This window comes from Lacerta agilis, chromosome 11 (assembly GCF_009819535.1).
Source record: "Lacerta agilis isolate rLacAgi1 chromosome 11, rLacAgi1.pri, whole genome shotgun sequence".
NCBI lineage: Eukaryota > Metazoa > Chordata > Lepidosauria > Squamata > Lacertidae > Lacerta > Lacerta agilis.
In genome coordinates this window covers 24,193,828-24,207,102 of record NC_046322.1, presented here as the reverse complement: position 1 = coordinate 24,207,102, position 13,275 = coordinate 24,193,828, and the positions used below count along the sequence as shown (strand labels likewise).

Here is a 13,275-nt window from a genome sequence, read left to right as displayed (position 1 = left end):
CCACAGACTGGCTGCATGGTGAGGAGGCAGCCTTGCAATGCCCACTCATGCCATGGCACCCAGGATTGATGAGTTAACTGAGGCAAAGCCTAGAACCTGAAACTGAGCATCACCAGAAGGAAGGGCCATGGCTGAACTGTACAGCCTATGCTTTGCTTGCAAAAGGTCCCAGGTTCAGTCCTTAGTGTCTCGAAGGAGGGCTGGCAAAGACTGCTGCCTGAAACTCTGACAAACCGCTGTCAGTCACTGCTGACAACAACAGTCTGGCTCAGTGCAAGGTAGCTTCCTGTTCTCCTAACAGATACTACTCAGTAAGGCGAAGACAAACAATATGCATATCAAAGTTTCATTTGGAAACATACTTGTTATGACCTATCATGGATAGAGCATTGGACTAGGACCAGGGGGAGCAGGATTCGAATCCCCACTCAGCCATGAAGCTCACTGAGTGATCTTGGGCCAGTCACCATCTCTTAGCCTGACCTACCTCACATGGTTGTTGTGAGGATGAAACTGGGCACACCACTTGAAGCTCCTTGGAAGATAAAGGTGGTATATAAATGTAATGAATGAATGAATGACATTTTACACAGTACATTGAAACATGCTTTACATTTATTTCTTGGCATCACTGCATAGAAAACCACATGGTTGGCGCAACCATATAACACAAATGTCTCTAATAAGAACAATGACCAATGGTAACGTGCTAGGGGGAGTTTAGGTAGATATAACTCAACTTGTGTAAGTGAGTAATAGGTAAGAACATTTTATAACATTCTATTTTTGATTATTATTTTTTATCAAATAACCAATCAACCATATACATTTTTATTATTGGTATAATCCAGAGGAAAACAGGTATGATTTCATCTTTCTATATCAAAAGAGCTTGCATAGCTACTTAAATCTAAACTGATTTCAGCAGAATTTATAATGCAGCCTGGATTCTTTCCTATTTTATTGCACTGACAGAACCTTTTATTTCTTTGGGCAATTAAAGAACTGTGTCAAAAGTTTAGAGAAAGAGAAGACATTCACATAGGCCCATTTAGATAAATAAGAAGCCAAGATGCTAAGCACCATGCAACCAGCCGGTAGGACAGTTCAGTTGGTAGAGCATGAGACTCTTGATTTTAGGGTCATGGGTTCGAGTCCCACATTGGGCAAAAGATTCCTGCATTGCAGTGAGTTGGATTAGATGACCCTCGTGGTCCCTTCCAACTCTACAATTCCATGATTCCACACCAAGAGGCCTTTTATGTATTTCTGGTACAGTAACCTCCTGTGCATTTGAACCTGATTCCAAAAGTAGTATACGATATGACACGGAGCGTTGCTGTTTGGAACTGCAGGCAATATAAAATTTTGCTTACCTATTATCCGACGGCAGAAGGGAAAGTAATGCCAAAGCTGAAAGTTTTCTCCTCTCTGGCTGAGTTATATTGTCCATGCGGTCAACCCACATTTCAATCATGTGACCAAGGAGCTGGTGAGGCTAGAAAAAACAAAAGATTGCTGAAAATCTTATTTATAAGCAATATGGTAATCAAACTACTTAGCTATTTTACAGCTGGTGGGTAGAAATGAAAAAGTCAGATTTCTTATACAGAAGTTCTTGTTATTATGACAAGCCTAAGTGATTAACTTCGATCTAAAGTTTTTTTGCATAATATTCTAACTCTATAACTGGGATGATCATACACACACACACACACACACACACACGTGTGTGTGTGTGTGTGTGTGTGTGTGTAGTTATGCTTCATTCTTTTATTGGTGAGCTATTTGGAAATGAGACTGCAGTTTTAATTTTGAATTTTTAAATTTGTATTTTAATCTGTATTTTAAATTGATTGTTTTTATGTTTTTGCTGTGATTTTAATTAGTGATAGCCACCCAGAGCCCGGTTTTTGGCTGGGAAGGGCGGGGTATAAATAATTTTTTATTATTATTATTATTATTATTATTATTATTATTATTATTATTATGTAAATATAGAATGATAACTGGTATGTGTGTGCATGTATATATATACACACAATTGTATTAAATATTAGTGTTCCACTTCAGAAGGATAAATTCAAACAAAACTCTGCCAACGTGGACTTTGTAAAATCCTTTATTTTCGGCAGCTTCATATGATTGTATATTTATCCATTATGAAATCAATTTTAAAAACCAATTCAAATTTGTCATCTATTTGACTATAATGGGATTGCTAAGCAGCGCAAAACATTTATCTTTAAGGGCATCCCTTGCTGCGTGAAACTTGATTTCCTTGGATAGAAATAGTAGAAAATTAACAAGCCAGCTATTAGTTGGCATCACACAGAAAACACTTGCTTTAACAGAATATTGTTTGCTATTCAAATTAATTTAACTTAGCTGGGAAATGCAAGAGTGCCATAAGCTTAAAAAAAAAGTCATGGTGATCTTTTAAAAAGGGAAAGTGAACACATATGTCTTTTTATCTGCAGCTGAATGATACTTCCAATTATCGTATTAAAAACTCCAGGTGCTATTACTGCCATTTTTGTTGAATAAATAGCTACCTATATTGAGCTCTAGCTGGAATCAAAATAATTGTGGGTGGTATTCTGCATAAATGTGGCTTTTCTGCAACTTCTCTCTTTCAGTGGCAGCTCCCCACATCTCTGAAACCCCCTCCCCTTGAACACTGAAAACCCTCTGGAACAGCCTCCAATGAGGCACAAGGGTCTACCATCAGAAGGAAAGAGCTTTGCTAATGTATATGGACCAGGATCCCACATCCAAGACAAGGATGAGTAATCAGAAGTGGCCTGATTATTTGCTCCTTAAGCACTAAAACTGTAGACTTGGATGTCTTGAAGCAGTGTGATGTTTTGCTTTTAGCTTCAAAGTCTTAAAAAGCCCATGGCATGCACTCAGGGTATTTCTCCATCCTCCTCAAACCAGAAGGCTCAGAAAGCTATGGCTATGAACAAATGCAGTACAAAATAGAAGGATCCAGAGAGGTTGTGTGATGCAAGGAAATATGATGATCTGTACAATCAACTTATGTCCTGCATATAAAACTAATTCAACATAGTAAAATGTAAGGGCTTACCTCCTGGCCAGACTCACATGCCATCTGGTTCAGAAGCAACGAGAAAAAACTTTTATTTTGCAACAAGACTCTACCAATGACTCCCAAGTAAGTAGACATTACAACTGGGTACCTCTGAAATGAAAACAGTTAATCTTAGCTTTCCTATCAGGCAGAAAAATATAAACATGATAAAAGTGTACTGCAGAAAATGAATAAGAGAACAATAAAACAAGTTAGAAATCTAATAGCACACCACCAATAAACATGCATGGGCATCAATTGTAATCAAATCACTTCCTATTTTAAGCAAATACTGACCTGGGCAATTTAGCAGTGTAAACAGTAACTTGAAGTACTGTCACTGATGTTCAAACAATAAGATAAAATAGGCAGCCACATCCTCCCTATTTGGCAGACAATCCCAACTATTGGATATGAAAGGCATATACGATGCTGAAAATTGGAGATGGAAAATACTATAGTACAACCAAAGCACTGCGGCATTCCATCCAGTTTATCCTTTGCCATGCTACTTTGGATTGCAGTGCCTAGGGCTCATGGGAAGAGGGTCCTCCTCCTCCTCTTCCATCATATCTAAGCACAGTCCTGCTAGCTTTAGTCCATCACAGAAATTCACTGGTAACTACAGATTTCTGTACCTCTTTTCTAGTCATCTTCTGAGGCCCTTCTTTGTGAGTGTCTGTGAGAGGTCCAAAGGGTGGCAACATGAGAACAGGCCTTTTCTGTGGTTGCTCCCCATTTGTGGAATGCTCTCCCCAGGAAGGCTCGCCTGGCACCTTCATTACATATCTTCAGACGCCAGGCAAAAACGTTTCTCTTTAACCAGGCCTCTGGATGATTAACATTCTATGGCCTTTTAAATGTGTTTGTGGGAGAGGAGGTTATGGGTTTGTTTTTGTTTAAATTAGATATTTTGTGTATTCATTTCGTATTTTCATGCTGTGAACCGCCCTGTCATATTTGGATGAAGGGTAGTATACAAATTTAATAAATAATAATAATAATAATAATAATAATAATAATAATAATAATAATTCTCTTCCCATAACACTATTGCTAATGGCACTGTGCACACTCTGGATTGCAATATACTACTTGACAGCAACAATCACTGAAAGTATAGGTTACATATAAACTTCCAAGGAAATATTATTGCATTTAAAGGCCAAGCAGAATAGTTATAAAGTTTGCTTCTGACATTGTACACATCATTAGGAAAAGTTTGTTCCAAAACTTCAGATATGAGACAGAAGCAAGTGCTGAATTTCATCAGTGAGTATGAGATTTATACAACAGCACCCCTGGCTGGAGGAAGAGAGAATTATAAGCAAAAGAAACTTAGAACCATTTTGCATAATCATTTTTTTCCATCATTGATAACTGTACATGAGTGTAAGTTATAGCTGGAGTGTATATTATTCTGCCTCCTTCTCCATTTTGGAGTTGAAGAAGATGGATAACGGTTAGGTTTTCACCATCTAATAAACCAGGGCTTTCCCCCTCTACTTTAAAAAAGTGCTATTAATCCAACAAGTAGCTCATTGTTGCTATTCTCAGTGGTAACACTTTTCATTGCCAAGATTGTATGGAACAGTGTAGTGAAGTGACGCAAATGGCTGAAAAAACAATCACTAGATAGATGTGTTAAATTATGTTATTTTAACACGTCCTATTATCAACTATGGGCTATTTGAGAACGCTGCATTTGGAGTGTGAAAAATAGGCGATGAAACAGCTTAGCAGAGAAGTGATTGAAAACCTTTTAAACAAGAAAGAGTAGTTCTGCTGCATTTGAAAGACTAATCCCAACCAAAAAATGAACCAAAATGACAAGTATATGGTTTCAATTATGGGATGTGAAATTTCAAATAAGAAATCAAAATAATCTTGTTTAAAGGCATCCTTTTGGCTCAATTTCTTTTTCTTTAAAACAATAGGAATTGCTGCAATTTCCTGTTTTTCATCACAGGAAAGGATAGTTTCTATCCTTCAGGAAGTATTTCATTATAGAATTTTAGGAAAAGCCAAATGCTCAGTCCAAGGCGACACTAGGGTATGTGCTTCCTGGAGAAGCAGGAATACTTTCCAAATAGCATGAGAATGTATAATTTTTAGTATAGCATGTATATTAAAAAAAAACCCATCCTCTTTCACGAAGAACTTCAAATGAAGACAAAAAATTATCTCTTCAACACTTTATCTGGAGCTACATTTTAACACACAATCTACTGTAAACTGCAATTTCTCTTATGCTGCCGGTGAATGTTAAGTGGGGTTTCTGTAAAAATTAGATTAAAAATAAAACCATAATTAGTTTTAAAGTGGATACTGTAAGAAATAATCCACGGTAGCAGTGCAATCCTACCCATGCCTACTTGGGACCAGTTCAATGGAACATATGCCCAGAAAAATGTTAGGATTGCAGGAAGCATTTTATTTATATATAATAATAGTACCACAACTGGTCAGCGCATCTGGCTGTTAACCAGAAGGTTGGTGGTTCAAGCTGACCCAGGGGTGGCTGTGAGCAGGATTCCTGCATTGCAGAGGGTTGGACAAGATGACCCTCGAGGTCCCTTCTATGATACTACCTGCTAATATTATTTTGGGTTTAAGGCAGTAGCCATATCCTCAGAAGCAATTTAGCAAGAGTATTGTTGCATTGCTGTTTTCTGCCGAGCTCCGAAAGCCACATACTGCCAGAAATAAGCAACACTGCCAGGAGGGGTACCAAGGATGCTACTGTGGTAGTTTTCCTTGGGCTTAAAGGGCTAAGAGAGGGCTAACAGCAGCATGGTGAACTTTCCAGCAGGAATGTGCACAAAAGAAAATATTCAGATTGGATCCTGTTTTGGAGTTTTGAAAAATCTGAAGCATTGGCCTAATTGGATGAAATTAGCAAGAATGGTAGCCCCTTTATGAATCTTGCTGAATTTCAGAAAGATAAGTGTGGGGCATTTTGTGCCAGGCACCTTCAAACCTGAACATAAAAAGAGGATCACCTCAGCCCCTGTTTTGTTGGCAATTTGTTGGTGGATGTTTCAAAGAAACATTCCACTTACGATTACACATACAGTATACTTTTTTCTTTCTTAAAGCCATTATAGATATATGTCGCTTTCAAAAAAGATAGCTATATTTGCCACGAATAATAAATTCTTACCTCCCCATTTATAATTCCCTGAAACACAGATGGCAAAAGAGGTTGAAACATTTCAGGGCCCAACACCGGATTGACTTTGAGGACATTTTCTACCACCTGAAAAACATGATGCAGATTTTGGTTATAAGGCAGTTCAAGTAAATGCTCATATATCATTCCTGGTTCAATCAACAGGAAGAAAAAGGTGGAATGACCAATAGGATGCATTTTCTTATCCATACCCACATTTCTCCATGTCTGTGTTGACAAGGGGATTTGTGCTCTCTCCTTCCTCCTCCTCCTCTCACATGCACGGCTGAATTAATTACTTCTGATTTTAATGAAACCAAAGCTTGCTGCTATGTTACTAGCAGAAAGGTCTAGTTTGATTAAAGCAGGAAATATTGAATTAAGTTGAGTGCAAGGAGAGAACACACACATACACAAGCACATTCACAATGCCTGAGAGCGATCACTCTAAGCGGCAGTGGTTTACACTTAGTGATCAATGATGATTAGGCTATTTTAAAACTTGCATACTACTCAGAATGAGCTGTTTCAGTTTAAGCAACAGAAATGGTCATTGCCCTGAAATGAGAATGTGAGAAAACAGATGTTATCAGAGTGGTGTGAAAGATAGCAGACCATCATCTATAGCAGTCACATATTTTTATTTAGTAATATATGTGTGACTATATATTTACACATACACACTCAAAATACATAACATTTCTATACCGTTTAATGTTAAAAAAAAACCCTAAGTGCTGTATTCATATATATTGTAGCAACATAAGTATTACAAAACTGTACAACAAAACCATTAATATAAAGCACTAAAACCAGGGGAAAGTACAAAAATAGAGTATAATGGGGTGAGAATTTATGCCTTTCTTCATGTTAAATGATTCAAAAACTTTTATTTTCACAGACAATAAATGTCACAAACATCATGACTGCTGTCACCGCTTTGTGAAAAATTAATTGCTTGCCGACTTTTACTTGAGTGATTATGTAAATTCCATTATTATTAGTCACAACAAAGATTGAATAAGTATTGCAGTAAGATATCCTAATGAAAGTATCCAATTTGCAAAGCTATAATAGCACTATTCCAACATCTTAATTAACATCCTCCAATTGTCTCCCTCTTGTTTCCGAGAAAATACACACATGCTCAACGTATTACCATTTACATCCAACAACAACAAAAAAGCTTTTAGCAATTGCTGCTGTGTCCTCAACAGCTTGAGGCTTGAATTGTTTCTAAGTTGCCATTAAAATATTTACAGGTTTCATAAAAAGAGAATTTTTAATATTATTCTTAATATTATAGTTAACATTACACAGGCATCCTTGTGGGGGGAAAACGTATTTGTTTTGGCAAGCCTAATCAAATGGTGTGTACCTATTCTATATACTCCACTTAGGGAGTCTTTGATTCAGCAGCTTATAAATTATTTTAAATAATTTTAGAAGCAAGAGGTTTTTTCCTCCCTTGCTCTTGGCCTTTCGAACTAAATTCTTTGAATACTCCCTTCCCTAAATAGATGCCTTCTGTGATTTGGAAAGATGGGTACACAAAGTATATGATTGTAATTGTAGATGAAGTGCCTACCTATGCCTTGGAACAGATGTGAGGGACTTCTGGCTCTTCAGCTGTCACTGAACCACAACTCCCATCATTCCTGGCCATTGGCCATGCTTGCTTGGGCTGATGGGAGTTGTAAAGCAGAACATTTGGAGGGTCAAACGTTTCCCACCCCTCCCCTAAAACAAATAAACTTCATTTGACATGGTGAGGAGAGTAAAGTCTTCACCAGGGTTGTTCATTAATATTCAATGAAGTTACTAGACGAAAATTTAAAGTTTTAAAACTTCCAACAACAGCAAAATTTAAATTCCAAATCTCGTAAGCAGATTCCATTGTGTAGTGTAATTACTGCAATATAAACAATGTATTATTGTACTATTTAAAAATTCTACAAAATCAGACATGAAAATAGGATGAAACAAATGTGCGCATACAGTAATTTTGGCTGTTCTTGAACCCAAACATATTTTAAGAATAAACTGGAAAATTAATCCTTTACCTTCAGAACCTGAACTTGACCATCCATGTTTATATCTTTTAAGACCTCACAAAACGATTTGCAAAGTTCCACTGCGTAGACCTAAAATGAAAATAACACAAATCAATACACACACCATGCACAATTCTGTAACCAATCTTATACTTCAAAAAGTCTGACGTTTACATGAACAAATGACCTTGGGGCTGTTGTTATCTCTCAGTCTAACTGACCTCACGGGGTTGTTGTGAGGATGAAAATGAGGAGGAGAACCATGTATGCCATCTTGAACTCATTGGAGAAAAGGTAATCATAATAACCATTTGTCACCAACTGTAGATGCTCCTTCTCCATTTGATTTTAATATAATCTTAGGCTTAGAATTTTTTCAAGAACTGAAAACTATTCGCTTTGACTTACTACAGCTCAGACTCAAAGAGACCCATACCTAAACAGAGAATACTCTTGCATGATGAACACAAAAGTTATATTGGTCATTCCTTCATATTGCATTGCACACTGCTCCAGAGTGAGCAACAACACACACACACCCTAGAACAGATTTCTGAATGGGAGAAGGGGCTGCAGAAAGAAGTCCCAGTACCTGCCTGGGAAATTTGTGCATCTCCAGGATCCTAATTCAGCCAGGAAGATAATTTTTTGTGGGGGGCAGGGCTGATAGGAGGTAGTGGAAAATAGTCATCTTCTGAAAATACTTTAACATTTGAGAAACACTAGCACCTATGATCATCATTAGCACATGCTCATAGCAAGCGGAGCTACAAGCTTCAATTGCCACCTCTAAGTTTCCCATGTTGTCAGGGGGCTGCCCTCGCAAGCAGGCAGGGAGTTGCCAGGGCTTTGTCAGTATCGCGAGCCCCCGCCTCAATTGCTGAGCAATTCCTCTTCCTCCAGTGAGGAAGGCAGTGATCCCTCTAATGGGGAGGGAGAGATGGGAATGGGAAGTAGGAGTGAGGGTTCTGGCAGGCAAGGAGAGCCCTCACACCGCGCAGAGCCTGGAGGGGAGGACCTCTTCCATCTCCCCACTTGCGCAGGGGGGAAAGGCGCAGAGGGGGGAGGCGGGGGTTCCACATCCCGCGCCTTTTGTGCTGGGCAAAGAACCGGAAGGGGTCATTCCCGGACTCTGCCGAAGGATGAGCTGGACGTCTTTTTCTTAGCTGCACTGTATATATCTGCACAATAAAGAAACTTAGTTTCAGAAGTTTCTGCGTCAGCCTGGTTACTCATGAGCAGCCACTGAAAACCTTACACATGTGCAGTGGGATTTTGAAACTGGAGGAGTATGCAGTCAGAAATCCTGGTGATATTATGATAAAGTACAGTACTTTATATGCTTCCCCCAATTTAAAACGAAAGGATTCTGGGGCAGCCTATTGTTGATAAAGTTAGCACCATAACTATAAATATGAGGAATTAATAGCAGCAGTAATCAACAGAAGGAACAGAGGCACTCAGGAACAAAGATTCTGTTTTCAAGCAAATCATCCATTGTAATCAACAAAATAATAAACTATTTAATTGGCTGTGCAAATAGTACACAGGTGCTTTATCATACAGGTGGGTATCCTACTAAGCTATATTCTTTTCAGCGCCTGCTTAAAACATTTCTGCTTAGGCAGGTCTTTCTAGACGCATAAATGTTGATGTGCCTTAATCTTTTTAGCTTACTGCTGGTTTTAATTTGTTTTAACTGTTTACCTGGTTTAGTGATAATTTTAATATTTCTTGTAAGCTGCTTAGGTGTTTTGTTACAATCTGGCAGTATATAAATTTTGTGAAACAGCAGAAAGTTAAAAATACTAAATCATACTCAGAGTATATGGACTTAAGTTATCCATGACTAACTCACATATGCTCCATCTGTACGTTAATTTTATTATTATATTTCAGTTATTGCTGCATCCACACATTTTCATCATTTGTCTGATGTGATTTAATTAAACTATTCCGAATTATTTTTCTTTTGGTCTGACTCTGATCACCGCCAATTCACTGGAAACAATTTGGCAGAGCTAAAAATAAAGCAATTGCAGTGGGCAATGTATTAAAACTGATGTTGAGCTTCCAGGTGTAGAGCAGGCAAACCATGGTGTAGTGCTACTTGTATAATTTTCCATCGGCTGAGCACTTCATAAATTCACTCACTCTAAACAACAAACCATACAAAGCACCCCAGCTTCAAACCATGTTTTGAAATCCTTCTTTGGCAGCTTCCTGCAAACCATGGTTTAGATATAATTCCAAACTATGGTTTGACTTTATGTTATTTCTGAATATAGTCCTAGACAGTATTGAGGTGTTCACTTTGCCTAAAAGCAAAGTTGGCCGGCACAGTGAGCTACCATAAATAAAGCAAAACTGTGCTTAGAGAGTTTCAGAGAATATGTTACAATGAATCCGACTTTACACATACCTGAAGAAATTCAGATGGAGATAGAAAGATATAGCCATTGATAATCTTAAAGCAGGTTCTGAGGTTTTCCGAACTTAGTTCTACAAAAAATAAACATCACATCATGTTAGGATCTTTGCCACAGTCTAAACCACCATAACAAATATTATCACACTGTATTTATCTGTATTTTTTTCTTATAATGTATTCTACCATCACCCATGCATATTTATGTTCACATGAAAATATAGACCTAAGGTTCTCCACTCATACTCCGAGCATCCAAGTGACAAGCTCTGAAGTCAATTAATCAGAAACCTAAACATATATATATACTGTTAAAAATGAGGTATTGGTGCCCTAGAAATAAGTGCATAAATCTCACTTACAATTTAATTGGTACCTTGGACTAATGTAACAGAAAGGCTGTTACATTACAATTACAGCCACAGTTCAGCAGGATGAATAAAAAAAAAACTTTCTTGTTAATGTCCATGTGAAAACTATCTCATGATAACTGCTACTTTCTCAAGTCTAGTTTGTAACTGCAATGTGCAAAGAGCATTCTCCTCCTTTCATCAGCTACCGCTGGAAAGCACACATAAAACTGTACAACTGCTCACGAGGGAGAGTTTGCTGGTGAGGAGCAGCAGCAAACTATTAATTCTTGTGAAAGAACCACATTGTGCCAGACTCAACTGCTGAACTCAGCTACTCGCTGGTGGTTTTCCAAACTACTGATCCAAGTGACCCAATTAACTTGCTTATACAAAGCAGGCCAAGTAGGTCTGGATAACTGAGTTAATTCGCAGACCTAATTGTGAACATCTCATTTGGATCTCTGGAAAACAGAACGCTTGCTGAAATCAGAGCTCTTTTCCTAGATCAACTCAACTGGATGTCATTAAAAGCTTTCTAAAAAGTTATGCTTTGCAATGCAGCCAAAGAGAATTCTAGAAATAATTGAGAGGACTAGCAAATTATTTTATGCCAGATCGGACGATTTGCCCATCTATCCCAGGACCATCTCCTCTGGTCAGCAGAGCAGAGGTCTCTCCTATTACCTGCTGCCTGGCCTGGAGATGCCAAGGACCGAACCTGTATATGCTCTACTACTGAACTATGGTTCCCATCTATTTTCAGGCTGGAGGCTACATTACCTACATGGACCTATTTAAGGTTGTACTGTCAACTCAAACTGTCACTATGATAGATTATGATGAGTACATTTCCATCCGTTATTGTCATGACTGTGTGTGTCCATCTATTTTCCGAAGTGGGGACCTGGTGCAAAATGCTGCAGTGTGGAGCGATCCTATTCCCTTTTCTATTCAGCCAGCCACGTCCTCCTCCACGACACTCCGTTCCATTCCAGCCATCAGTTCCCGCCCCCCTTCCCAACAGCCAGGAAGCACTGCTGGATAACCGAGCATGCTCGATCCTCATTTTGGACTTTCCTACCTAGGGTACTTCTGTAAAACCTGGGGATTTCTGGAGCCTGCTGGTGCCTCCCTCTTGTACGAGAATGTTGCTGCTTTAGCTACCGAAGCACCAGCACATATTATCTCTGTGCATCAGAGATGAAGGGGAACAGTGAATGTTTAATGGGCACTTTTCAACATCCTGAAAACTCTTCCCCAAGTTTAAATAAAAAAATGTTTCAAGCACTTGTGTATGTAAAGACTGGCTTTAAAGTATTGGGGAAATGTCTGATAAAATCTCACAACTCCTGTCCTCCCTCGACCCACATTACACTGCATCACATGCTGCTGTGAAATGTGCTGGCCTGGAGGAAATGCAGCAGATGAAGCTGTAAATCAATCACCTCTAAAGGTAATTCGCACCTGCTTTTGCCCTCTTGCCCAGAGGAAGAACCCCTGAGATCAGTGTCTGTCCAAGTGCAAAAAACAGCAAGAAAAGGGAGAAATCTTCACATCAGAAGTTGGTCTAAATGCAGCCATAGTTACTCTATGAAAACAAGTGCTAACAATGTTAGAGATTAAAAAAAATACATGTCATCATTATTCTGGCAATTGTTTAATACAGTAGTGGAAATTTGAGAGCCAAATTCAAAACTGATCAAAAAATAAAATACACCCAGGGTTGGATTAAGACCTTTAGAGAACTTCTGACATTTCCTAGGTATCATGTCAGAGGAAATAAAAAGAATGGTCAGACCAATACAGTGGATGCTTGGGTTGCAAATGCTATCCATGCGGGAGGCGCGTTTGCAACCTGCGCTGCTGCATCTGCACACACGCGTGATGCAATTCTGTGCTTCTGCACATGCACAAAGCACAATTTAGTGCTTCTGCACATGTGCGAGTGCCAAAACCCGGAAGTAACCCATTCCGTTACTTCTGGGTTTGGCGCAGTGCGCAACCCGAAATCACGCAACCTGAAGCGGCCGTAACCCAAGGTATGCCTGTATTTATGTATGCAACTACGGCGGGAAGGCTACTGATTGCCAAAAATTGGAAAAGCAGCAGCGTCCCAACTAAAAGAAGACTGGCTATCTAAAATGATGGAATACTTCCATATTGCCGAACTAACA

At 38.7% G+C, this 13,275-nt stretch overlaps 1 protein-coding gene across 4 annotated transcripts in view; it reads right to left on the bottom strand.

Moving 5' to 3' along the window:
• Positions 1 to 13,275, bottom strand: part of IPO11 (importin 11) — a 67,858-nt gene that overhangs the window by 19,598 nt on the left and 34,985 nt on the right. For all 4 annotated transcript variants that reach the window (XM_033164678.1, XM_033164676.1, XM_033164679.1 and 1 more), the window contains exons 23-27: positions 10,743 to 10,822; positions 8,330 to 8,410; positions 6,258 to 6,353; positions 3,092 to 3,205; positions 1,377 to 1,498 (exon numbers count right to left, since the gene is read on the bottom strand). In XM_033164678.1, coding sequence (XP_033020569.1) covers positions 1,377 to 1,498; positions 3,092 to 3,205; positions 6,258 to 6,353; positions 8,330 to 8,410; positions 10,743 to 10,822 — 493 coding nt within the window. The remainder of the gene's footprint in view (positions 1 to 1,376; positions 1,499 to 3,091; positions 3,206 to 6,257; positions 6,354 to 8,329; positions 8,411 to 10,742; positions 10,823 to 13,275) is intronic.